Source organism: Cyprinus carpio, chromosome B18, assembly GCF_018340385.1.
Source record: "Cyprinus carpio isolate SPL01 chromosome B18, ASM1834038v1, whole genome shotgun sequence".
Taxonomy (NCBI): Eukaryota; Metazoa; Chordata; class Actinopteri; order Cypriniformes; family Cyprinidae; genus Cyprinus; species Cyprinus carpio.
The window spans coordinates 26,842,475-26,870,004 of NC_056614.1; the positions used below are offsets into that span (position 1 = coordinate 26,842,475).

Sequence of the window (27,530 nt, forward strand, 5' to 3'; positions counted from 1 at the left end):
AGAAGCACCACAGAGCTCACAAACACACACCTGACACATTTTACATCTTCAGTGTCCGTAATCTGGCACATTATCAGCGTCGCTCAAGAAACTAAACCTGTGAAAGTGAAGCTGAACAGGCAAACAGATGCAATGTTTGATGACATCCACAGATGCATATCTGATTCAAAGATTCACTTTACAGACAGCAGTATGGATACAACAGATTTAGCTGGACTAAACTTGCTCCAGCAAAACAAATATCTAATCCTACTTGAATCGAATTCAACACTTATTTTACTTGCACAATATAAATCATAACAAGAAAAGAAATCGAGGTGTGATTTTTCTGCAGTTCTCTATAGAAACACTCTCATGTGTGATATAATCAATAAAGGCCTTAGGGAGTCTATTTTTCAAAACACTTCTCATTGAGCCTGCCTTCATTTGCATATTCATAATTAGCGATAAAGCAATGCATCACATTTGGGAAAATAAGATGCGGCCTGCTGGCATGCATTTGCTCGTAAGGGAAAAAGGTTGATTTGATGAGCAAAAAAAAAGATGGATGAAGTACAGTAACCCAAATCCACTCCTAATGTGCATATTCATCTTGTGAAATGGCATAATAATGTAATCGTTCTCAATCATCACTGATAAAGCCCTTCAGGTGCAGATTGAGAACAAGCTCATCTGAAGGACTCTTGTGACCTCTACCGGACACGCGTGGTATTACAACACTATTTAAATACACGCACTCACACGCGCACACACACATATATATATATATAAATTTGAGTTTTGTTTCAGGTGGAGTCTACTATTTCTGTGCCTTATGTAATCTCTTATTTTGAATGGTTTTGTAATTGATATTCCCTGGAAGAAAGTTTGGTCTTTTACCTCATGAGAGAAATTACATTTAAGTTGATTCATAGATTTTACTCGGATAATGCTCTATTAAAAGACTTAAGAATGATATTAATACAGACTGTTATAAATAAAATCGCTGTAAACAAACAGATGCATTTATGTAAAGGAATATATACAGAAATTATGATGATGGGTGTTTTTTTCAATTAAGGACTCAAGAAAAACTTGAATTAAAATATTTGAAAAATACTTGAAAAGTGCAGAGGAATAAAGATGTGATCACGACCTTAAACAACCTTGATCTGGATGTGTATCTTTGTTATTGTGTGTTTAATTTTTCACAATTAACATTGAAATGATAAAATAAGTTCCTGGTAAAAACTACTGAAAGCTATAAATAATCCATACTTAGAATGATTAGGTTTATATATAGTGATGGGTGAAATGCATTACAAGTAACGCGAGTTACGTAATCAGATTACTTTTAAGTAACTAGTAAAGGTTTTCTATTTTTTTATTTACAAGAACATATCTGAGTTACTTTTTCAAATAAGTAACGCCCGTTACTTTGTTTCCATGTATTGACTGACAGCTCTCGTGTTGCCATGGTGACAGAAATCAGGAGTGAGTGCAGAGACGTGTGAACATGATCTCACTGTAGTTCTAGACTAAATATGAACGTATTCAGATTCGGTATTCCTCAAAATGATTAAAAGCAGTGAAACGCCAACTCAAAATATGCAAACCAGCAATTATATGTTATTAATATTATTAACTAATGTCTTTGCTGCTAATCCAATTCCACCATACTAATGAGCAAAACCGACTGAAAAGATTTTACATTTGGCAAAAATAGAACTTTTTATATTAAAACAAACAAGCAAGAACAGCCCAGATGAGAAAAAGTAATGCAAAAGTAATCACTTTCCATAAAAAGTAACATAATTAGTTACTTTTTTAGGGAGTAACATAATATTGCATTTCATAAAACAAAAAACTAAAAAAAAAGGACTTACTTTCTTAATCTATTTAAAAAAAAAAAAACACTTGACTGCATGAAACTCACATCCACAAACCAAGATTGTCTGAAATCCAAGAGTTAAACTTCTCACTTATCTGAAAGAAATGCACCTCCGTGTTAAATAACAGTTCAGTTTTGCTCTTAAATGCTTGGAGAAGTAGAAAAACTGTAAATACTCACCATTATCTTTTGAAAATATTCAGCCCTTCAGCTGCTGGACATTAAAACTTCATGCATGTCAACATAAACTTGTTTTAAAAAGCACGAATACCATTTACAAAACATTGGTTTTCAAAGACAAACAACACACCTGCTTAGAGACAAAGCCCTCAAAACGCTCTTCAGATGCTGCCACGAAAGAGTACAAATGCAGCATAAAAAAAAGCTCTTTAGAATAAAATGTCCAGCATTTGGACAGAAGTACAGAAGCTAGTCAAGAATTATAAAACTTTTTTATCCATGCATGCATTTATAAGATGAAATGCTGATTTGCATTTTAATTATTGCATGAGAATAAAGAGACTGAAGCAGGAGAAAAGGAAAACTAGCACAACTTCGTAGGAAATCATCTGCACGGGACAAAATGTGTATATACAAATATATTACACGAATCTCAAAACACTGTGGCATCCAAACCCAACACACATCAGAGGTGTGCAAATAAATGAAAGGACTGCAGAAATGGGAAACTTTTTATTCATGTATGTCACAAATCCAAATGTTCAGACCATCTTTATTCCAAAGTATAAACTTTACAGCACATGTTTTGCAGGGAGAAGTGTTCAAAAACAAAAGCGCAGTGAAAATAAGAAGCTCATGTTGGGGGTCGTCTGAGAGCGCACAGCAGGTCCTCGTGTTTCATACTTGTAAACGTATGGAATGTATTTATTTACTGTACAGACACGCAGGGACAAACCCTGCAGAAGAAACTACATGATCTGTGCTGGGGAAATAACCCTAGTCAAAGAATTTATTTATAGATTAAAAAAACACACTCTAAAAACACCTATACAGAACATTTCGCAATATTTGTTTCTACCGCTTTTAACTTCCCTTTTAAAAACGCAGTCTCTAAAAAAAAGCTAGTTAAAATATTAACTTTAATCGTTCAGTTTTCTGTATTTTAATTTTTGCTTCTCTTTTATCAGAATTATATTAAAGATGAGGAAATTTCATAAATGCTGCTTTATTATCTTCATGACCCTTCGGGTGAATCTCATGAAAACATATCCAGGTCCCGTTTCACCGTAAAAGCATTCTGAAAGAATATTCTGCATAAAGAAAAAGTAGTACGTTTTTTCATAATAAATAAGCACATTTTTGCAACAAATAATTACTCATCTTAATGAAAAATAGATTCATTCTTATCAGCAAAATGTTTTACCTTTTTTGCTATTTATACAATTCATTATGGAGATTCTCAATTTATTTCATTTTTGACTTTTATATGAAAAATAAGACCTAATATTTAATACTTATATATAAAAAAGTAGAAAATAACATTTAAAAACAGGTTTATTTTCTTTGCATTATAAAAACAGAGAGGTCTTGTTTCAAACAAAGACTAGCTTTTCACAGCAATATAATGAAAACACAAATAAAACAAAATTCAATACTTAAATATATATTTTATTATAAAAAAAAGTTTAAAAACAATTACAAAATGTTCAATGTTTTTTTTTATTTCACTGCATTATATTGTAAAAAAAAATATTTATTTAAATAAAAAAATAGCATTAATAATGCAAAGAAAACTTCTTTTCTTACCACATTATAATGCAATTAATTAATTAAACTTGTTTTTTATTTTTTATTTAAATAAAACATGATTCTACAGTAAAAATGTGCTTAATTGTTATGAAAAAAGAATAAATAAATATAGTTTGTTTTTGTTTTTTTGGTGTGAAATGACCTGGCCATGCTAACAGTAACAGCATGTGGAGCTGCCTCTGGAAAGACAACCGTCTAAACGAGTGAACAACATCTGTGCTTTTCTCTCTCTCTCACACACACACACACACACACACACACACACACACACACACAGCTCTAAACCACAGATGAGATGCGCGTTCTGTTGGCAGACAAATCATAAGCAAAGCCATGCAACGGTGGCAACATAATCTGAATAAAAAAAGGAAATACAATAAAAACAGCTTTTATACCGCCGTCCCATTTCAGTCCAAACTCCCAACACCCAGAATCCCTCGCATGCAAGACCAGTTACATATAAACACATGACAGCAATAGAAATCAGCCCTCGTCGCTCTAGGCTATTAAAATAGAATAAGTGTTCCATTCATTTACTGTGTTTCAAACATCTTTACATATATCCGTTTTTCAAAAACTTGTGCCCATCATGCTAAACCTCACTATAGCACTAATATACCTCTCAATAAAGTCAATAAAGTCTGTGAGCTCTTAAAGTTTTAATAGTTTTCTTCTCGTGCGATCGTAGTACTAAAAGCAGCACTAAAAGTGTCGTTAGAACAAAACCCTGTGGCTAAAACTCGTGACAGAGACGCTCAGCGGATCTGTTAATCTAGGACCGCTGTGAATTAGTGTCTTTCAGTCATTTACAAGCTGCTTTGGAGTGTTTTTCTGCTGTTTAAACACTTACGGAATCTCACCAAAACAAGCCACACTTCACCTAAAATAGAAAAATTAAAAGACTGCATGAAGCTTATTTATTCTTTCCTTGTTTTTCTTAAAGATTTTATACATTTTTTGCATTATGACATTATTTTCATGAAAAATAATGCTCATTAACATGATGCATTTGCATTTTTTTTTTAATCAATAGTTATTCTCATTACTGTAATAAAGTAAAGATACAGCAATTATTTAAATCCTAATGAATTAAATGTACAAACTTATGTGCAAATGTACAATAGCTAATTGAGTAAATTTAATTAATTTAATTTAATAGATTAAAATACTTTTCAATTTAAATAATATATCATTATATGTTTGCATTGCGATGATGAGAATTTGTTTTGCGTGTCATGAAAATAGTCACAAAAACCCTAATGGTCCTAAAAAATGTGTTTCAGTACTTTTCTTAGCATTATAATGCAATAAAACAAGCTGTTTTATTGTTTTACTGTATTATAATGCAAAGAAAATTCTCTATTATTTAAATGAACAATGAAATGGTTAACATTTTTTAATTTAAATACATAATTTTCTTTGCATTATATTTTACATTTGTTTTGTACATCTTGAAAATAATGTCACAAAAATCTTAATGGTCCTAAAAAACATTTCAATACTTTTCTTAGCATATAATGCAAAAAACAACATATTTTAAAATATTTTTTTTTTTACTGCATTTTAATGCAAAGAAAATTCGACATTATATAAATAAAAAAAATAAAAATAAAAATAACCCTTCATTTTATTTTAAATAATACAGAATTTTCTTTGCATTGCATTTTTGCATTGTGATAACAAACATTTATTTTGTATGTCATGAAAATAATGTCACAAAAATCCTAATGGTTCTAAAAAATGTTTTAATAATTTTCTCAGCTTTATAATGCAATGAAACAGCCAGTTTTAAAATATTTTAACTGCATTATAATGCAAAGAAAATTATATATTATTTACATGGGAAAAAAAAAAAAGTTGAACATTTTTTATTGAAATAATACAAACATATCTTTGCATTACATTTTTGCATTATGATAATGAGAATTTGTTTTGCACGTCATGAAAATAATGTCACATAATAATTCTACAAGTATATTATCTTAGTTTTATTTCAGGGTGAAATGTGAGCGGCAGGTTTTGTGAGATTAAACCACCAGCCAATGTAACGCTCAGATATGTAAGCTTTTGGCCAACTCAATAATAATAATAATATTAATAATACAAAATAAAAATATAATAGAGATATAAAAGAGAAATTAAAGTGTAAAACTAACTGCTACAACGAAATAGAAATATAGCTTCAAAGAAGTCTGTGGACATGTCTGTTGGTCAGTCGTCTCCTCTGGTGTCCGAGGGCTGCCCGGGGTTTGAAGAGCGTGTGTGTTCACAGAGCAGGTAGTGTGTGAGTGTGTTACCGTTACAGAACCGTTCATGAGGAACTCAAGAACAGAAAGGAGTCTTAAAGATCTTTGGGCCTGCTGGGAGGAGATTCCTACAGAGCGAGGGGGGAGGCGGTGCTGGGGCTGGTCGGGGTCGTGCTCGGGGACGGCGTGTGTTTCGGAGGAGCCAGATCCAGGAGTGCACGGACTGTCCCGGCCACCTGAGACAAACCTCGCTCTTCCAGGATGTGCAGGGGGAGACACAGCTGGTTCTGAGGCCGCGCACACACACACACACACACACACACACACACACACACACACATACACGCACGCACACAGATACAGGCACACACACACACAAACAAACATGCACGCACACAGACACACAGACACACACACGCACACAGACACACACACACACACACACACACACACACACACACACACACACACACACACAGAAACACACGCACACACACACACGCACACACACACAGAGCAGGGGCGAACAAAAAAAGGGATGAAAAGGGTGTCAATGGAGAAACAAATTATAAAAATTAATATAACTTAAAAAATGAAATGATCAAAAGAATAGTTCACCCCAAAATGAAAACTTTAAGATCAGGATGAGTTTGTTTCTTCTTCAGATTTGGAGTAATGTCTCAGCAATGGATGCTCTGCAGTGAATGGGTGCCGTCAGAATGAGAGTCCAAACAGCTGATAAAAACATCACAATAATCCACAAGTAATCCACAGCACTCCAGTCCATCAGTTAACATCTGGAGAAGACAAAAGCTGAAACAAATCCAGCATTAAGACGTTTTTAACTAAAATACATAGAGTCTATAATCCATAATAACACTTCCTTCAGTGAAAAAGTGCATCTCCTGTTCTCTCTCACATCAAAATCCAGACACATATTTGTTTAGAGCTGTTTAAACACTGCTTGATCTGTGCAGATTTCTCTCCTGATTCACACCAGAACACTTTTTCACTGCAGGAAGTGTTATTATGGATTATAGACTCTATGTATTTGAGTTAAAAACGTCTTAATGCTGGATGTGTTTCAGCTTTTGTCTTCTCCAGATGTTCACTGATGGACTGGAGTGCTGTGGATTACTTGTGATGTTTTTATCAGCTGTTTGGACTCTCATTCTGACGGCACCCATTCACTGCTGATGCACTGATGCGATGCTACATTTCTCCAAATCTGAAGAAGAAACAAACTCATCTGCATCTCGGCTGGCCTGAGCGTGAACACGTTTTTTAGCAAATGTTCATTTCTGGGTGAACTATAAAAAGGAGGAACTTAAAGCAGATAAGGTACAACTAAGGAAGAACTTAAAGTATAATCATGACAATAAAGAACGATGGAGGAGAAGAAGAGAAAAACCAAGAACGCAGCGTTAACTAGTCTGACACTATAAATGAACTGAAGTATTAGTAGAGGCTGTTATTACACAAGCTTTGAAGCCCTTCACCTGAAGATCAAAACAGGGAGTGTAAATCATCATGTGCTGTTTGTGCCTAAAACACAAGCGATAAACCAAACTGAGGTGCCTTTATATCCATCCAATATAAAGCTGCGACTCTCAGACTCAAACACACAATTCAACTAGCGATAAAACACACATCTACAGCGGATGCATGAGTTTAGATTTTATTGTAGAAAAGCAGAGGAGGACAACAGTCAGACTGTAGGAAAACCAGGCAATACGGCACACAAATCTGACAGACAAATGCTCTCACACTCTCCGCGACCGCTGCTGTGTTTCCTAAGTGTGTTAGGAAGATATTACACTGTACAGCTATTCATTAACAACAGGCATGTACCGGATGATGAGGGCTGTTTTTACAGCGAAGAACACGTCTGACAACATGCTTGATAACTGCACAAATAGTGGTTTTTATAACTATTTAAAGGGTTAGTTCCACCTTAAATCTTTTCAAATGTGTATGATTTACTTTCTGCACAAAAGGAGACATTTAACAGAAAGTCCCAGCTGCTTTTTTCCACATAATAAGCTTCAGTCAATGAAACACAAGCAGAATTTTTGTTAACATGAAACAAATTATTCTTATTATTTTTTAAGCACTGCATTTTGATAACATTTAACCATAATACAATGTAATACAGCAAACAATATAATTATAAATAAATCAAAAGAATTATATAAAACAAGTCACTTTGGATAAAAACCTCTGCTAAATGAATAAATATGAATATTATTGTACTGTACTGTAACAAATATAATATTAAATAAAATAATTCATTGTTTTTAACTAAAGCAGTTAGTTTAACATAAAAAGCAAAAATGATTGAAAACAGTCTTTCAGTATTTTTTCATTTCTTTTTATTAAGGATTATAATTATTCTAAGCACCAGCAATATTCATCTGAAAGCTTAATGCTTTAATTTAATAATTTATTTTGAATTTATGCAAAATACTGGAGCCAAACCAGAGAATGCAGTCAGCGTTCCTGTACGCATAATTCATGTAATTGTAATTTCAGGGCGGGATTATGTCAGGCTCAAAAAAGTGTCCCAAATATAGTTCTGTGTATGCCACATGGAACATCCGTCCCCTTTCACTGTAATTGTATGGAAAAGAGAAGTCAAAGCCAAAATTTCTCCTTCTGTGTTTCATGGAAAAAAGCAACTCATACGGAATGACAAGCAGGTGAGTAATTGTTATTTTTGGGTGAACTGTTGTGTTAAGCGTGAGGTGGAAGACACTGAAGTAAGGCACAAAGGGATAAAACAGGGGGAGTTTATGGTTTGGCATCCTCCACTCACTGTCTCATTATTTTTTTTTTTAATTCACGCAAACCCTCAGAAACTCAAAGCCTCACGGAGTACTCATACACTTCAGCACACTTTGGGGAAAAGCGCAGCAGCACTGATGCACGATAAAGGGCTCGTTCACGGAGCAGGCAGCTTGTTCTGTCGTCTTGTTTAAGGCTAAATGGGCCAATCCGCCCAACTTTGTGCTTTTTGATGGAGCTTTGATTTTTGATATGGACATGTGCTCTCTACACACTCATAAACACTCTCACATGCTTCTCCGCTAAGCCCCGCCTTAGAACACCACTGGCCAATCATATCTTAGCAGCTGTTGCTGTTTATAAACCATCAAATGTGACTTTTTTGTTTCATTTTAATCTATACTTTTATTCAGCAAGGCTGCATTAAATTGATCAAAAGTGACAGTAAAGACATTTATAATGTTCCAAAAGATTTCTATTTCAAATAAATGCTGTTCTTCTGAACGTTCTGTTCATCAAAGTATCCTGAAAAATAAAATGCATCACAGTTTCCACAAAAATATTGTGCAGCACAACTGTTTTTAACATTGATAATAATCAGAAATGTTTCTTGAGCAGCAAATCATCATATTAGAATGATTTCTGAAGATCATGTGACACTGAAGACTGGAGTAATGATGCTGAAAATACAACTTTGATCACAGAAATAAATTACAGTTTAATATATATTCACATAGAAGACAGCTATTTTAATTTGTAATAATATTTCACTATTTTTACTGTATTTCTGGTCAAACAAATGCAGCCTCGGTGAGCAGAAGAAACTTCTTCCCAAAATATAAAAAATCTTCCTGGCTTCAAACGGAACAGTAGTGCAAATAATTTCATTTAAAGAAACAGCACATTCTTTCATCACAATTCTTTCCAGTCCAAGTATTAAATTTGCATGAATGTTATTTTATTAAGCCTGTCTAACTTTACACAGAGGGGGCGGAGCTTAGCGAAGCATTGATTGTGCGCACTAGAAAACACTATAAACGTAACATCTGTGTGCGTAAACGCCAGCTATTGTGTAATTCTCCACAAAGACAAACAATTGGTTATTTTAGTGCAGTGAGCAACATGGAAGTGTGATTTAAAGGCTTGGCACCAGGTGGCAGTAGAGAGCACATAGCAGCGACATGATTGACAGGTAGAAAAGGGCAAATCCAGCCAGCTGGGAAGAAGGGGCGGAGTGAAAGGGAGGCGGTGCCAGAGAGAGCAAGGCCTCAACCAGCCTAAACACACAAACCACCTCCCCTTTCAGGACGTCACCCGCTGAACACAAACTATCCTGCCCACAGAGCCAAGACGAGGAGGACACGGAGCGTTCAAATAAAACACAACGAGGGGTTGATGGTTTTAAATTGGAAGGGAATGGAGGGAGAGAGAGAGAGAGAGTTAGTAATATTAAGTTGAAGGCACTAGAGGGAACAGCAAGAGATGCTAGGTTTGAAGAAAATATGAAACAGAGAAGTTTTGTCTTAATTTGGTTTTAAAGAATACCTGCGGAACTCCGATTCTGCGGCAGGCCTCTAGGAAGTTCTCCACATTTCGTCGACACTTGGCCATCGTCAGTTTGGGCTGGAAAGACAGCAAACGTGAAACCGATGCAATCCTATGCACATGCACAAAAACTCAAATAAACCCAGAGTATCTCACCACTGCCGGTGAGGGTACATGGATGCTCGGTATGGATCGGGGACACACGTGGTTGGCCAGATGGCACAACACCACCCCGTCGGTCAAAGCTGCCCCAAGATCACTGGGTAAGGACACCTTGAGTCGACACTCGATATTCTACAGGGTTGCAAAACAAGACTTACAGCGGAAATAATTTGTAAAAAAAAAAAAATTGCAAATAAAATAAAAAAGGTCAAAGATGAAAAAGGGTTTAAGCATAAAAACAATAAGTGTAATACTGCTTTAAATTGTTTTTCAAAAAAAAAAAAAAAAATTGTAAAAAGTTTTCTGTTTAACTTAATTGCAGTTTTGTTTTTGTTTTGCAGAGCAAAAAATAAATATCATATATTTCTCCCTGATTTACAGAAGACACTCACTAAAATATAATTTGGTGGAACATTCTCGTCAGGCATATTTACAACAAAAATACATTTATGACATATTAAAAGACTAATTAGTATTTTTTTTAAATCTGCCACTATCCTAGGCTTTGCCCATTTGTCAGTAAGAATTTTTTACTAATTTAAAACAAAATATGCTCCCTTGTATTTTATATATTTTAATATGTACAATAATTAATAAGCATGTTGTTTGAACTTTTACATAAATATTGTGTTACACTGAATGACAATGTAACATTATTTCAACCAAATTTTGACATTTTATTCTTGAAAAACTTATTTGAAACCTTAAAAGTAGACATTTTACTTACATTTAACATGCTTTCAATGGACACAAAATCACTTTTGTACATTTCCTTTGACTCGGACATCTTAACGTATTTGACCCACATATATATAAAATACTTATTAAAATGTAATGTACTGTTGTGATCAAAGCTACATGGTCTAAAAAGTCACATGATCTTCAGAAATCATTCTAATATGCTGATTTGCAAGATTTTTATTATTATTATTATTATTATTATTATCAATATTTAAAACAGATGAGTAAATGTTTTCAGGATTCTTTGATGAATAGAAAGACCCAAAGATCAGCATTCATCTGAAATAAAACCCTTTTGTAACATTATACTATATACTATTCAAAAGCTTGAGTCAGTATATATATTTTTTTGTTTTTTTGGGAAAGTATAGAAATTAATATCTTTATTTAGCATCGATGCTTTAAATTGATCAAAAGTGATGATAAAAACACTTATAATGTCACAAAAGATTTATATTCCAGATAAACACTGTTCTTCTGAACTTTGTATTCATCAAAGAAACCTGAAAAATCCTATGATAATAATAATAATAATAAATAAATGCTTTTTGAGCAGAAAATCTGAATTTTAGAATGATTTCTGAAGAATCGTGTGACTGGAGTAATGATGCTAAAAACTCAGCTTTGAAATCACAGGAATAAATATATTCAAATATAATTTTTTTTTTTTTTTTAATATTTCAAAATTACTGTTTTTGCTGTACTTTGGATTAAATAAATGCAGGCTTGGTGAGCAGAAGAGACTTAGTTAAAAAACAAAATCTTACTGTTCAAAAGCTTATTATTTATATATATATATATATATAAAATCAATCAATAAATACAGGATGCAGTTTGTTTGACGCACCCTTCTCAGCTGCTCTATCAGTATTGCCTCCTCTCCCGTGTGGGCGGGACTCTGTGTGGGAGTGGCTTCCACTGGCTCCGCCTTCTGTGTGCCGGATTCTCCTGCACATAATTACATAAACAAGTAACAATCAAGAGCAATGACTGACACACTTGTAACAGAGCGCTACAGTGACTACCCACTTTTCAGTGAGATTTTAATATTATTTATACACTATTATAGCATTATTATTATAGCTTTTCTTTTTATATTCATGTTGTTAAGTGCTTTTGGCATTTGTGTAAGTTTTTTTATTTCTCAATTTAATTACATTTTTATCCTCACATATCACTCACATTTTCACATTAATCAAAATGAACAAAAACTAACAAAATAATAACTAAATAACTACATACAGTCAATAACTAAATTAACAATAACAACACCGCCTCTTTTTCAGTGACTCGTGTTCCTCAAGTATTTCTCACATTTTCTCCGTAAGCATTACATTCTTCAATTCTTCAAAATTAAGAGTTCAAGACAAAGCAACACGTTCTAAGATGAATCCCATCATCACAACATGAGATTCAGAGCAAAGAGCATCAAAGTTAATGTTAAGAAGGCAACACGTGTTTTTTCCTGAGGTTCAGAAAACAGCAATACATTAACATACATATTATTTCCTTAAGTGTAACTGATAAAATGCAATGCTTCAGTAGTCAAACCTGTTCATTAGAAGGGGGTGTCCTAATAATTTTAGTGCATATAAGTGTGTGCATCACATGTTTATTCATGACATCATGAACGTCGCACAAAGCAGCAGTCGGCTGCATCAGATGAACAAACCTTTTTTCTTCTCCTCTCGCTGACTGAGGCGGAACAGATAACTCTCAGGTCTCTGGCCGGGGCCACGGGGGGGAGACGGGGCAGCAGGGCTGGGGTACGTGGGGGTTTGGGGGGCTGCAAGACCAGCAAAAAGTCACAATGGGACGTGGGGCAAAGAATTAAAATGGCAAAACAGAAGGAAAAAGGAAGATGAAGTCTGATTTAATCAAACACATACCGGTGGGAGACAGCGAGCCATAATCTTCCCCTTGCTACAGAAGGAAAGAGGAAAAATAAAAAGGTCAAATCAGTGGAAATAACATGAGTAACAAGCAGTGTATCTGTGGCATGGAACTCTAGGCGTGAATCTTGGGAAATATGTCCATGACGGATATTTCTTGGCAGTTTTTGAGATTCGCCCTCATTTTTAAAACACGTTGAGAACTTCCAAACCCTAAACAAACATGCACATGCATCAGCTGAAATCTTACACCATGTCCTAAACAGGCATGACGTGACATCTATCCAGCATCATTTCCTCAATGATGTGGAAATACTGCTCGCAAAATCACAGTCAGACACAAAAAGGAGCAAAAAGCATTGAATAAAAATGTTGTTATTCAAAGCTTGTCGCAGTTGTGGCTGGTTAGGATTAACTCATTATTTACTGCATTCTGCCTGATTATGTCATGGAGATAGATCTGAATGCAACAATGCATTTTATGAAAGTAAAATCATCCACAATAAGCTTATATGCATCAAATAAAGTGATGGAGGCAGATCATCTCCAGGATCTTGCGCTTCAGTACCTGCGGCGTACAGGAGGCGGATAAAGTGGGAGACACACAGCCATCCAGCGGCACAGCAGGGTTTTTTCCTACATTGAAAATTTTTTGGCGGCCGCCAAACTTTTTTTTTTGTCCCGCCAAAGCCTTATTTGATCTGTAATTGGGTTTTGTGAATGAAGCAGGCTACAGACGGAGTGAACGAGCACAGCGCGCCCCTCCCCCGCGTGCGCACTCTCTGTCTTCAGTTCTGTCTTTGCTCGCTCCCCTCGCATCAAAATCAACTGCCTAAAGGTCGGTAGACCGAATCCATGTTTCACGTGGTGCATTCGGAGAATATTTTTGCTGAATTAACGGCTGGGTGTGTAATTGCAGTCAAAAAAAAAAAAAGTTGCCTTATCTTCTCTTACAAATTGTGACAAGCATTCCGCACATGCAGCTGCTGACATAACTTTAGATAAACGCAAAAAATAATAATAATAAAAAAAAAATCTATACAGTTATGAAGGTGTTGTGTGTGTGTGTGTGTGTGTGTGTGTGTGTGTGTGTGTGTTGTGTGTGTGTGTGTGTGTGTGTGTGTTGACAAATCTTTCGCGATGTCCTAACAGCCAGGATTCACACACAACACGTCCGCTAAAGTCCGATTCGCGACCTAATGACTCCTTTGAGCAGATTCATTATAATGAATGGTTAAAGCAGTCGGTCTGCCCGTCAGTGTCGGTGTATAACAAATCATTACTTCTTAGAAGAACATACAATCTGAAATGAAAAAGTAAGTGTGGCTTACCCCATTTAGCAAGAGTGTTTAGTAAAATTTTGCCTTAATTATCCACAGTATGTAAAGGCCTATGACAATGTGTAGTAAATTACCTATAAAATCATTTAGTTTAAAGTTAGACTGGAGTGAGATGAAACTAGATCAAAGCACAAAGCAAGGCTGTTGCTAGCTAGCTGCTAATTTTATATGGTAAAAAAATTACACTATTAACCTTTTAATGCTAAGTTTTTAATGCTACTTTTTAATTGATATGATTATACTAAAATAATTATCAGGTCTATCAAAAAAGGATTTTATCTTTCAAAACTTTGAAAGCCAGTCGTGGAAAAATCACAGCTTTTTTTGCAAAGACGGCAAGAAAGGATGACAGTGAGAGTGACAGGTAATATCTGTGTCTGATAATTGCATAATTTGTAAATAGATAAATTGTGATACCTTTGACATTTCAAATATACTTTGGTATCGATGACGTTTGCATGCAAAAATAAGCTGTAATCGCTTTCTTTTAAAATCTAGCCTGACAGTGATTTTTTAATTTTTTTTATTATTATCATGAATAAATTAAGAAAAAAATCTCAAACTGTTTTCTTTGTATTTATTTTAAATTAAACATTTATTGTCAATATTGGGCTTGCGAACACACAGCCAGCCAGCGGCACAGCAGAGAGAGACCAGCCAGCCAGAGCAATGCAGAGAGGGAGAAAGACACACAGCCATCCAGCGGCACAGCAGAGAGAGACCAGCCAGCCAGAGCAATGCAGAGAGGGAGAAAGATACGAAACCACGGGAAATAACGGAGAGGAATCAGGAAATAAACAGAGAAGGTTTAAGAGGAGAAAAAGATTTTAAAGTTTGTTACTGAAAATGCTGAAGGAAAAATGCTTAAACAAATGTTAAATGTTTTCTTTTAGGGGGGATAATCAGCTTAAATTAAAAATTGTAAAGTTTATAATGATGATGATGATTGTTAAAATTTAAATAAATCATCAGGAAACATGCATAAAAAGATTATTTGCATTTATAGAAACAAAGTGATGGAGGTGGATCATCTCCAGGCTACAAACAAACAAATAATAAATAAATAAATAAAAAATATTAATTATTCAAAATTTACAAGCCTAAAATAATTTTTGAGAGTAAAATCATCAAGAAAAATCCATATTAAATGTATTTGCATCTACAGAAATAAAATGTAGGTAAATTATCTCTAGGCTGCAAACAAAAGAAAAAATAAATAAATAAATATTGAGAATATTTATTATAAGAGTATATTTGTATTTATAGAAGAAGTAACAAATAAATAAAAAAACAAGTAAACAAACAAAAAAAAAAAAAAAAAAAAATTATTTAAAATCATTTTTGAGATCATGTACAGGTTACAAAGAAACAAATAAATTATATTATTATTATCATTATTTAATTTACTAGCTTACGGCAATTTTTGAGAATGAAATTGTCAAATAAAAAAACAACAACATCCATAATAAGCTTATTTGCATCTAGAAAAACAAAAGTGATGGAGGCAGATCATCTCCAGTCTCTAAGAAAAAAAAAATTGTATCTTTGCAACATGCAAAAGTTTAATACAAAGGTTTTTTGGTTTATTAACGCCCCTAACCCAAATTCTGAGCAACACTTATTAAGAACCAGCATTAATCAACAGCAGTGCATTGTAGGTCCCTATTGAGACAGCTAGTAAACATGTCTGTGTGTCTTTCACCTGTTTGTGAGGGTCAGGCCTCTTCTTTATAGTGTTGGTATCTGTGTCTATCTCAAATATCAGTAGAGCCTCAAACTCACTCTGACACAGAACCAACATGACAGAGAGAGAAAGAGAGAAAGACAAGAAGGGAAGCAAAAAAAGCAGGGCAGCCGTGTTAAAGACGCTCGCCGGGAAATGCAGATATAATATTAAAGATGCACTCAGCAAGTTTTAATAATCATTAAGATGGTATTAACTATCAATTACAAGATAAGGCTGGTCATATCTTAACAATACAACTTTTTCTTGCCACTAGAGTCTTGAGAACAATTGAAAACGATTAAATTACTTTTTAATTACTGAGTGTATCTTTAAAGGATGTTAACAGCTTAGATGGAACAGAAAAGCAGTTGCGATTAGAAATAACCATAAATCATGTTAATACATTATGCAAAGTTAAAGGGGACCACTGTTAAGGGAAGTGAACACACAAGAGGAATGAGATGATGCAGAGGATGACGCATGATCGGAGCTGATTGGCTCTTACCATGAAGAGGGCGGAGTCATCGGTGTGAGTGGACCGTCTGGAGGGGTACAGACTCTGGGGTGGGACAGTATGCGTATGACTACAGCGCCACACACTCACATTCACACACACAGCAGGATGAAGTGATGGACAGGGAGGAAGTGATTGTGTGAATGTGAAGGAGACACTCACCTCACTGTCTGTCGGACTGAGCTTCGTAGGGCTCTGAGACGACTTGTGCTGAAAATACAAGACAGAAAATAAGTTTCCTATCTTTAGAAACATCACCGGACACATTTGGGGAGAGTTTTAATTGGAATTCGGATGCTAAAGATCAATTTTTGCCCTTCAGAGCATCTTGATGTATTATTGAGGTAACTGTCGTTATATTAAATGCAATTATATTTGTGACCCTGGAGCACAAAACTAGTCAAAAGAGTCGAAATTGAGATTTATACATCACCTGAAAGCTGAATAGATAAGATTTTGTTAGGAGGACAATATTTGTCTGAGATACAACTATTTGAAAATCTGGAATCTGAGGGAGCAAAAAAATCTAAATATTGAGAAAATCATCTTTAAAGTTGTCCAAATGAAGTTCTTAGCAATGCATATTACTAATCAAAAATTAAGTTTTGATATATTTACAATAGAAAATGTACTAAATATCTTCATGGAACATGATCTCTACTTAATATTCTAATGATTTTTAGCATAAAAGAAAAATGTATAATTTTGACCCATACAATGTATTTTTGGCTATTGCTACAAATATATCACAGCGACTGTTTTTGTGCTCCAGAATCACGTTTTGTGAACAATTGGGAAGCTTTAAGTAGACAAGACTTAAAGGGATAGTTCACCCAAAAATGAAAATGGTAATCTTTTACTCATCCTCAAGTTGTTCCAAGCTTATATGAGCTTCTTTCTTCTGTTAAACACAAAAGAAGATATTATAAATAATGTTGGTAAGCAAACAGCTGACGGTAGCCATTGACTTCCAAAGTATTTTTTTCCATACTATAGAAGTCAATGGGTACCGTCAACAGTTTGGTTACCAACATTCTCCAAAATATCTTCTTTTGTGTTCAACAGAAGCTCATATAAGCAGTTAAACCCCGATTTTACATGTCGCATGTTGCAGCACTTTTTTTGCAAATGCATTAATAATTGTGTGTATGAGTGTGTGTACCTTGACGTAATTCATAACGCCGTCTCTTTGCACTGATCTTGTTTTCTGTCTCTCCTCCTCGTACCGCAGAGCCGCCAGCTGAGCTTCCCGTCTCACTCTCTCCACGCCGGCACCAGAACCTGACGCCGCACCAGCGGAGCGCTGACACACACAAACAGAATAAATTCAGTACATTTTAGAGTAAATTTCATTGAGTGCATAATGAGATGTGAGTGTACAGGGACTCTCACCTGATTATGAGCGTATGAAGATGTGACCGCTGTATCTGACCCACCACTAAACAGACAACAATCGTTACTGAAAACAGATATTTTACTTCTCTGATTTGATTTCTAATTCTTAATTGTTTAGCGGATGGTTCGTAGGCACCCATTGTAATAGCTGGCGTTCTTCTTCGGAAGTCTATGTTGGCAAATAAAATTCCTTGTGGGGGAAAGTTATCAAATTTGGCATGCAGCTATAGGAGAGTCTCAACATTAACCACTGCGAGTTTGGTGTCTCTAACTCAAACCCTCTAGCGCCACCAACAGGCCAAATTTGCACTAATGTTTATGCTAATAACTTTTGAACTGTAAAGTTTAGAAGCAAAATGATCCCTTGGCTCAGATCATTAAATTAGATTATGCTGGCAAAAAGTTACGGAATTCAAGATGATTAGTCAAAGCATTTTTGAATAATGCGTGAACGAATTTGACAAAGAGCACGGCAAAATGGACGTGAGCCTATATCTGCGCAACGGTTCAGCGTATTGAGAACAAACTCGGTGTGTGTTATAATAACCAAGCCCTGAGGTAACATGCACAGTTTGCATGCATTTTTGCTTAGAATTTCTGAACAGTTTGGCCAAAAAAATAAAAATAAAAATAAGTCTCTTTAGATTCAGAGTCATACAATACACAGTTTTCCCATGTCGACCATTATGAATTTAGTTATAAATGCTGTATTTTACGAACTCATTGGCATATCATTACAAAACCTGGTACTCAAAGAGTTTTGTGGTGGCGCCACCTTGTGGTTATTAATTATAATGAAATTGCAAATAATCCAAATAGCTTTTGATTAGTTTTGCCTATTATAATGCTACCAGTCTTGACCGATTCCTTGCATCATGCTGAGAACATTTATACCAATTATGCCATAATCAGGCATTTCGATTTACGTTAAAAAAAAAAAACCCTACTTTTCTGAACTCCTCCTAGACCGCTGGTCCAATTTTCACAAAATTCGACCCAAGTCAGCAAAACGGTTTCCGTTTACCGCATTAACAAATTTGATGGCATGGTGCCAAACTGCATCTGATGCTGTATCTCTGCAAAGCTTTGACATATTGACACCAAACTTTGTGTGTGTCATTGTCACCTAACACCATCAAAGCCACATCAACTGGACAACAGTGCCACCTATTGGTAAAAACTGGAAAAACCAATAAATCATATTACTAATGATTGAACTTATGATTTTTCAGCTAGTCAAAGCAGGCGGGAAATGGCGGAGAGCAAATGTATATTATACATTTTAGTTATCATGAAAGTTGAATTAGTTCAGTACCGGTTATGTAAGGAGGTTTGGCGTCTTGGATCATCAGTTCTGAAGTCTCTGGATAGGCTGGTCTTCACGGGTGAACCCTAGAAACAAAGTAAAGCGATCATCATCCCCGTGTTAACAACAAAATCCAACTGGTGTTGAGTAGAACTGATGTGATCAGACGTTAATCAGTAATGCGCACCTCTGTACTGATTCGTCTTTCAATGTAGGCCATAAACTGTGAGGTGAGGCTGACAGGCTCCGCCCCTTTACGGCTCCGCCCATCCTCCTCATCATCCTCCCCCGTGCAGCTGTCAATGAAGTCTATCTGTTCGAGCTCTGCTTCCACTTTAGAAAGAGACGACAAGGTGATTTAAAATTAAAATCCTGTAGAGCTTACTACTAGAGTATTAGATTACTACAGGGGAGCGTAGATGTGATCTCACATGTGCCATTGGTCACGTGAGACGCCGTCCGATGATCCTCACGTTCTCGATCGCGTCTCTGTCTTTGCTCTCTGGTGATTTCCGCCACTCTCAACGACAAGTCTGACAACTCATCTGAAGGCTTTAAGAAAGGATAGATGGGATGAAATGAAATGAGTGATACATTAAGGAGAATAACAGCTGGATAGAGTGATCAGAATAGCACTTGCCTCATTTCCAGACCACCTTTTGTCTCCGCTGTCCACACTGTTAAAGCCAGAGTCCAGAGCTCCGTACGGCCGGCCAGAATACGAATCCTCTGCACTGAGAGACGGACAGATCAGAGAGAGCGACATCAAATCATCTGAGGTCTCACACATAGAAATAGTCTGCTAAATTACTTTCTAATAACCATATCATCCTACAAGAGATGAACGTTTTTTCTCTCTTGATTTTTCTGGTGTCTAGATATGGCTTGGGTCCCTCCTCCAATGTAACTCTGTGCTATTTTCTCCCTTTAATTATTTTAAATGTAATTTTGATTTTCCAGTCTCAAGTCTGTGCTGTTTTTAACCTTTAATTTAATTTTGTTTTATATTCTGTATTTTATTTTTACTTTAGCTCAAATTTTTGCTTTTTTGGCCTCAAGTTGATGTTTTTTTTCACCCATTTATTGCATTTTATTTTAAAACTTTTTAAAACTATCACAATGTGTCACCACTTAATGTAAGTATCCTTATAAAGATGGTGCTTTTACCACAAACATCTCGAGAACCACTGTGCCTCCTTGTATACAAGATCCTCATATAAGTTTCTGTCGAATTTCCTGAGAAGTTTGATCTCGACATCATCTCGTCTACCATCATCCGGTTCTGCTGCAATCTCTCCTCTCTTCATACCTTCATTCCAATCAATCCAAGCTTTCATGCTGTCTGTCTGTGTCTTTTCCTTTCCCTCCCTTCTTATCTGCAGGATCGCCCTGCCTTGTGTGTCCTCTGAGAGATACGGCCCATAAACACCGGCTCAAACGAATGTGGGTGCGAAAGTGAAAGACGAGGAGGAGTTTATGCTCACAAAACCCAGTGAAATGAAGCGAGTTCTCACCAGGATCCGAAAGGCAGAGGTCTTCTGTCGTAGTCTGGAAGCTCTGATGCTGCTTTGCACGACTCCATGTTTAAATATTTAAATATATGGATCTTTCCCTTTATACAGATCTGGAAAAAATACACAAAAATAACCATGATTCGTTCTCAGAGTTTCTCCTAACTTTTAACCCCTTAACTGCCACCTGTGGGACGCTTGGCGCTCTTTTTTTTTTTTTCTTTTAGTAATCATCATAAATTCTATATCATTTGAAAGCTTAGAAGTCCAAGATTCATCCTGTGAAAACCATTTTGAAATCGGACATTGCGTTACCATGGAAATGGTACTTTAAAATCTTATGGCGGTCTCCTCCCCCTTAGTGGGCGGAGTCAAGTGTCATATTACAAAATGCATTACGGTCTTTTAGAATCAAAACTTTTTATAATCTTGGCAACAAACACATCATTGGAAAGGTCTTGAGTCTCAGGATTCCATATTTGGTGGTTATTTTGAGTATTGAAGTAAAATTGACAGAGAAATCTAGAGAAAAATTCATTAAACAAAATTCAAAGGAGTTTTGATGCTCCCAGTGGCTGTTTGTGGTATGACGCCCTAAATAAAATCTCACAGGAACCTCAATTTTTTTCATATCAACTTCAAATTTGGAACATAACTTATTGAGACACAAGGCTTTAATTTTATACCAATTTTAGAGTAAAACCTGTTATGTAAAATATTTATAATAAATAAATTAAAAAAAAATAAAATTAATATAGCGCATTTTATTTACAGTAGATTCAAACTTTTATAACTTTTTGATACTTTAATTTTTTTTTTAAAAAATTCCACTTTTGCCAAAATCTGCTAAAAACGAGACCAACCTTAGGTCTATATTCCAAAGTGTTCATAAAATACAACAATTTAAGTTTGGATTTTAAAAAAATGGGGGGTGACAGTTAAGGGGTTAAACAGTTCTCAAAGGCAATAAAAAGTGACGTATTTCTTCGATTCAAACAGGAATGTGTGTTACCTGTGCAGGTGGGCTCTGGAGAGGATTGTTGTCTATAATGATGCTCTGGAGGTGTCTGAGATTGCGGTAGCATACCGGGATTGTCGTTACCTTGTTACAGGAAAAATCAAGCCGGACTAACGGCAGCTCGGCCAACTCTGCAAACCCATGAACACAGACATGACACAACAGATCAACACAAAACCGTCACTCTTTTCATTCAGGTGCATGCGTTTCTGACCAGGAGGCAGGCGAACGAGGTGGTTCCTGCGGATGTTGAGGTCGCGCAGAGCTTCCAGCTGACCGATCTGTGGAGGAAGCGTCTGGATCTCATTACAGCTGACGTCCGAAGAGAGAGAGAGAGAGAGAGAGAGAGAGAATCGATGAGTAATGTGCACAAGTGAGAACAAATGTGAAGATGACCTCAAAAAGAGAGAGAGAGAGAGAGAGAGAGAGAGAGAGAATCGATGAGTAATGTGCACGAGTGAGAGCAAATGTGAAGATGACTGCAGAGAGAGAGAGAGAGAGAGAGAGAGAGAGAGCGAGAGAGACAGCGCTGGTCCACACACCAGTTCTGTGAGCTGTCTGAGTTTGCCCAGATCCTCCGGAAGCGAGACCAGCTTGTTATTGCAGGCGATCAGGACTTTGAGCGGCAGACGGCACACGTGAGCGGGGAGAGTGGACAACTGGTTCCGACTGCAGAGAGAAAACGAAAACCAAGAGAATCAGAAACTGTTCGCCGGCTCCAATGACTAGATTAAAGAAAATATGAGCGGTACTTTCACTTGAATATCTTGGAAAGGGCGATGTAGTTACTAAAGAGTTCTGAATGATTTCATGCAGCTTACAGTGTTGCTATTGTTGACTAAAACTAGGGTTGCAAAAAGGTGGAAAATTTCGGAAATATTCCAGAAATTTTGAAAACTTTCCAGGATTTTTTGGAATATTCCAAGGATTTCTGGGAAGTTTCCGGAAATTTTCCACCCCTTTGCAACTCTTAACTAAAACTATTGAAAATTCATTGAAATAAAAAATATAAATATTAGATGAAAATAGCTAATATTTTATTTTTATTTTACTGTATTTATGCTATATATATATATTTTTTTTTTTTTATTTGCCACCAAGCAAAAGCAAAACATGACCTGATTACTCAGAATATTAATAGCCAACTCTCCTCAACAAGATTTAGGTATCATAATTTGTAAACAAAAGTCCTTTATTTGAAAAAACAATAAAATAAAAAAAAGACCAACAAAAAAAAAAAAAAAACCTGTGTTATTGTTAACCAAAAATTCAATTACAAAACCCAATAATTAATACAAATACTACATAATTATTAGATTAAAAACTTCAACTTAAAAATTAAAAATGTTGTTTTGAAAACTAACTGAAAAAAGTACATTACTAATACTGAAAAAAAATACAAATAAAAACTGGAATTAAAACTAAAAGCTAATTCAAAATATTACATACAATAACAGTAACAAAAAATACTAAAATAGCACTAATTGGCTTCTTACTGGTCTTTATCAAAAGAGCCCACATCTGTATTTCTCTACTGGATTAATTTCTGACATAATGACATCTTGTATTTTTTGGCTTTTTAGACGTGTGTGACAGAACACGATGAATGACAGAATTATTATTTTTGGGCGAACTATCCCTTTAAATCTCAAATCATGAATGGTAAGAACAAATGGACTCTACATTGTATTTTTTAATCAATGTTTTTCATATCTCCAGAACTCTGTGTTAAAACACCGCTGCCGTTCAGCTGTGGTAACATTTAAAATGGTCAAATATATTCTAGCGTTATGTTATGAATGCTGTGTCTGTGTATATGACCTGATGTTTAGGTAGGTGAGGGACTGCAGGTTTATCAGACTCTCTGGTAGTGAACGCAGGCAGTTCTGGTACAGGTTCAAACTCTCCAGTGACACAAACATGCACACGTCCACCGGTAGCTCTGTCAGTCTGTTTCGTGATAGATCTGAGAGGACGGGTAACACAGAGAGAAGGAGACGATGAGAAACACATGTCTGGCATCCAGGACGGCTGCACACCGGTCACACTCTGAAAACCTTTCTTCTACTTCAGGTCAGGTAAATGATACAGCTACATCAGCATCAGCCAAAAGGTTTATTTACAGTATGTGTCTGCAGAATTCAAGTTTGGTTGTCCTTGCTTTCAAAACAGCCAATGAAACATATGCAGAATCACAGCTGTCAAATTTTTATTTGAAATACAAAATGCATGCTCAAAATGCAGAAGGAACTCTGCAGTATATGCACTTTTAAATGTAATTTTAAATAAAAAAAATGCATGACCAAATTACAAAATGCATGCCCAATTTATACATAAAGTATCAATTTATAAAACATACTCCTTTTAACGCAGCCACAATACAAGCATCCGATCTGAAATCTGAATTTGAAGAGTTTATTTGCAAAAACAGATAACTCTCGTTTTTTTTAATTTTCAAAAATCATGTTTTTTTATCATGTTATCATGTTTTAAGTATGTTTTATTGTGTTAGTTAGTTAGTTAGTTTTTAACATAGTTAAAATAACCCAACTGCAGTTTGATTGAGATTAATTGGAATGCACAATAAAAAAAATATGATTTCTGAGAATTCTGAGAGTTATCTGTTTTTGCAAATGAACTTTTCATATAATAACAGCACTGCTGGTGCAAATACAGTACAAAGTGTTTAACTGCTGCTTGATACTCAGACCACGTTCAATTTCACAATACTCCATGTCAGATTCATAATCTCAGGTGACTGTGTTTAAGCGTTTAGTGCATGTTTAGGGGTAAACAAAGTGCCTTCCGTATCAAGATTTAGGATCTTTTTCAGAACTAAGACAGAAATCTTGCTTTGATTTCATCAGAAATGTGTGTACACACACACACACACACTTTACACCCAGAGGACAAACACTCACACAAGGGATCCCATGACCACCAACAATATCTGCCGGACTAGGAGCGAGATAAGTGTCCATTTATCTGTTCTGGTTTACATGAAAGAGGTCAGTATATCCTCACTGGTGCTCCAAAACTCATTTCTACACTCAGAGAAGATTCAGACGGACCGAACTTACCTGACGAAGTTTGTTTTGAGAACAATCTAATCTAACATTCACTGTTTTTTGTTTTTGTATTTCATTTCTACAGTGTCTGATGTTTATTACCAAAAACGACAATATAAATACAATGAAAAATAAGTTTTTTTAAAACCTTAAAAAATATTAAGTATGTATTTTCTGAATACCTTAAAATTTTTTGAAAATACAAATATAGCACAAACGCCAATGAAAATGTACGTTATTACAAAAGATTTTGTCTGTATTTTCTGAATACATATTTATTTGAAAAGATTCTGACCTTTTTATTTTTTTTGAAGTTTGTTGGGATTTTCTGAATATATTCACATTTTCTGAATATAATATAGCATGGATGACAATACATTTAAAAAGATTTTGTATGTTTTTTCTGAAAATATTACCATTTTCTGAATGTTAATAGCAAAAACCACAACATTAAAAATGCTGAAAACTAAAAAAAAAGATAAATATGTTTTTTTAAAACGTTACGATTTTGTCAGCTTGTTCTATATAATAATTTTAAAAAAAAATGAATGAATTCACATACATTCTCAAAATACAAAAATAACAAAAATATACACAAAAAAACCAAAAAAAACAAAAAACAAAAAAAAAATAAAAATGATGAAAATGTGTATTTTAATATTTTTTGTATAATTTTGTCAGTTCTCTCTGAACACACTTACACTTTTTTAAAAAATGTGGTATTTTTTTCTAAACATGTTTACATTTTCTGAATATACTAATATAGCAAAACGTACAATAAAAACAATAAAAATGTGTATTTAAAAACATAACATGAACATTTTCATTCATCTTGATATACCAACCGGGACAAAAGGCTTATAGATAAATAGATAAATATTGAGATGTATATTTCATACTGCTAAAAGGGCTAAAAAATACCGAACAGTGTTCTGCAGCACAACATCAGTGTAATCAGACCTGCAGCCTGTATATGTTGTTTGTGGAGGTGTGTGGATGTGCTGATGGCTTTCCAGTCCACACTGGATCTATATTTGTAACGGTGCAGCTGAGCAGAGATCCGGGATGGAGAAGACAGGAAGTGCTGCTGACCGTAACATCTGCTTCCTACACCGACTGCTACCTAAAACCAGCGCACAAACACAGCACGGACCCATTACGGAGAACTCAAAACACACACGCACTTTTATAATAAAGTGGGCAGATGTTTCAGATAAGCACAAGCAGCTTCAATGTCTTTCTGAGTTATACTGTACAGGAAAATAAGGCATAGGGAGTTTCATGCAAACCTTATAAACACACTGTTATTGGAAACTCCCTATAAACAAGCAAATCAGATTGTATCAGGCCTAGACAGGATCCCAAACACTTGTCCTTTAGTCTCTGATCCCTGTGACGATCTGTTTACAAGCCATACTGCAATTCTGAAAACAACCAACAACATCAGAGCCAAGAAGAGCAACGACTGAGTAACGTGCATCTCCTCTTCTGGTTTATATTTCCTAAGAGTGTCCGGCAGCAGACAGCATTTCAGCCTGACTCGTGGCCTCCGTCAAATATAGACCGTAATATCCAGATGACTTCACTTCCTCCATGCTTGTGCACAACAGTCATCAGTTCTGGCCTCGAGGCGAGACAGCAGCAGACGACTCACTGCAATAATCTTCAATCCTGCATCTCCCTCGAAGGATTCCTTCTAGATCAAATCTCTCTCACACAAGCCTTTTCAATAAAACACACTGCTAAACAACACCAAATACAAGCCGATTTATATTTCTAGTCTAAAATAAAAGAAACAGCTACAGATGCCAAGTTGATTCAAAATATTTAATACAAAAAGTTAAATACAGTTAGAACCCTAACCGGTTAATCTAAAAAAAAATAATAATAATAATCAACTGTGCTCATGCAAACACACACACACACACACACACACACACATGGGTCAAAGACGAAAAAGGGAAAAAATCAAAAAAATAATATTAATACAAATTTAAAGTTTTTCCCTAAAAAAAACAAAAAATATTTAAAAAGTTTTCTGTTTTATTTAATTGCAACTTTGTTTTTGTTTTTCCGAGCAAAAAATAAATATCATACATTTTCCCCTGATTTACAGAAGACACCCAGTAAAATATAATTCAGTGTAACATTCTGGTCAGGCATATTTACAACAAAAATCTATTTATGACATATTAAAAGACTAATTACTTTCACCCACAAATACTAATGAGTTGTAATTTAAATTTTTTTAAATCTGCTATTAACCTAGGTTTTGCCCATTGGTCAGTAAAATTTAAAACTAATAATTTAAAACAATAAATTTAATATGCTCCCTTATTCTTTATATATTTTAATATGCACAATAATGAATAAGCATGTCGTTTGAATTTCTACATAAATATTGTGTTACACTGAATGACAATGTAACATTATTTCAACCAAATTTTGACATTTTATTCTCCAGAAACTTATTTGAAACCTTAAAAGTAGACACTTTACTTACATTTAACATGCTTTCTACAGATATAAAATCACTTTTGTACATTTCTTTTGATGCAGACATCTTAACGTCTTTGACCCACATATATATACATCCAGAAGTGTTGTTTTTATTTTAAACAGTTTAACGTTCTCCGTCACAA

At 35.1% G+C, this 27,530-nt stretch overlaps 1 protein-coding gene across 2 annotated transcripts in view; it reads right to left on the bottom strand.

Moving 5' to 3' along the window:
- Nucleotides 1-5,772: 5,772 nt before the first annotated feature.
- Nucleotides 5,773-27,530, bottom strand: part of LOC109069349 (DISP complex protein LRCH3-like) — a 28,031-nt gene continuing 6,273 nt past the window's right edge. Inside the window, exons 2-21 of one of the 2 annotated variants that reach the window (XM_042744626.1) lie at nt 23,642-23,786; nt 22,364-22,489; nt 22,035-22,141; nt 21,815-21,951; nt 20,806-20,915; nt 19,932-20,025; nt 19,723-19,843; nt 19,479-19,624; nt 19,301-19,377; nt 17,983-18,028; nt 17,753-17,893; nt 16,753-16,800; nt 16,582-16,635; nt 16,053-16,133; nt 13,008-13,041; nt 12,791-12,904; nt 11,966-12,066; nt 10,372-10,509; nt 10,216-10,293; nt 5,773-6,173 (exon numbers count right to left, since the gene is read on the bottom strand). In XM_042744626.1, the coding sequence (XP_042600560.1) occupies nt 6,015-6,173; nt 10,216-10,293; nt 10,372-10,509; nt 11,966-12,066; nt 12,791-12,904; nt 13,008-13,041; nt 16,053-16,133; nt 16,582-16,635; nt 16,753-16,800; nt 17,753-17,893; nt 17,983-18,028; nt 19,301-19,377; nt 19,479-19,624; nt 19,723-19,843; nt 19,932-20,025; nt 20,806-20,915; nt 21,815-21,951; nt 22,035-22,141; nt 22,364-22,489; nt 23,642-23,786 (2,057 nt within the window). In that variant the 3' untranslated portion in view covers nt 5,773-6,014. Of the gene's footprint in view, nt 6,174-9,428; nt 10,004-10,215; nt 10,294-10,371; nt 10,510-11,965; nt 12,067-12,790; nt 12,905-13,007; nt 13,042-16,052; nt 16,134-16,581; nt 16,636-16,752; nt 16,801-17,752; nt 17,894-17,982; nt 18,029-19,300; nt 19,378-19,478; nt 19,625-19,722; nt 19,844-19,931; nt 20,026-20,805; nt 20,916-21,814; nt 21,952-22,034; nt 22,142-22,363; nt 22,490-23,641; nt 23,787-27,530 lie in introns of those variants that run through there. The other variant, XM_042744625.1, reaches the window with a different exon arrangement.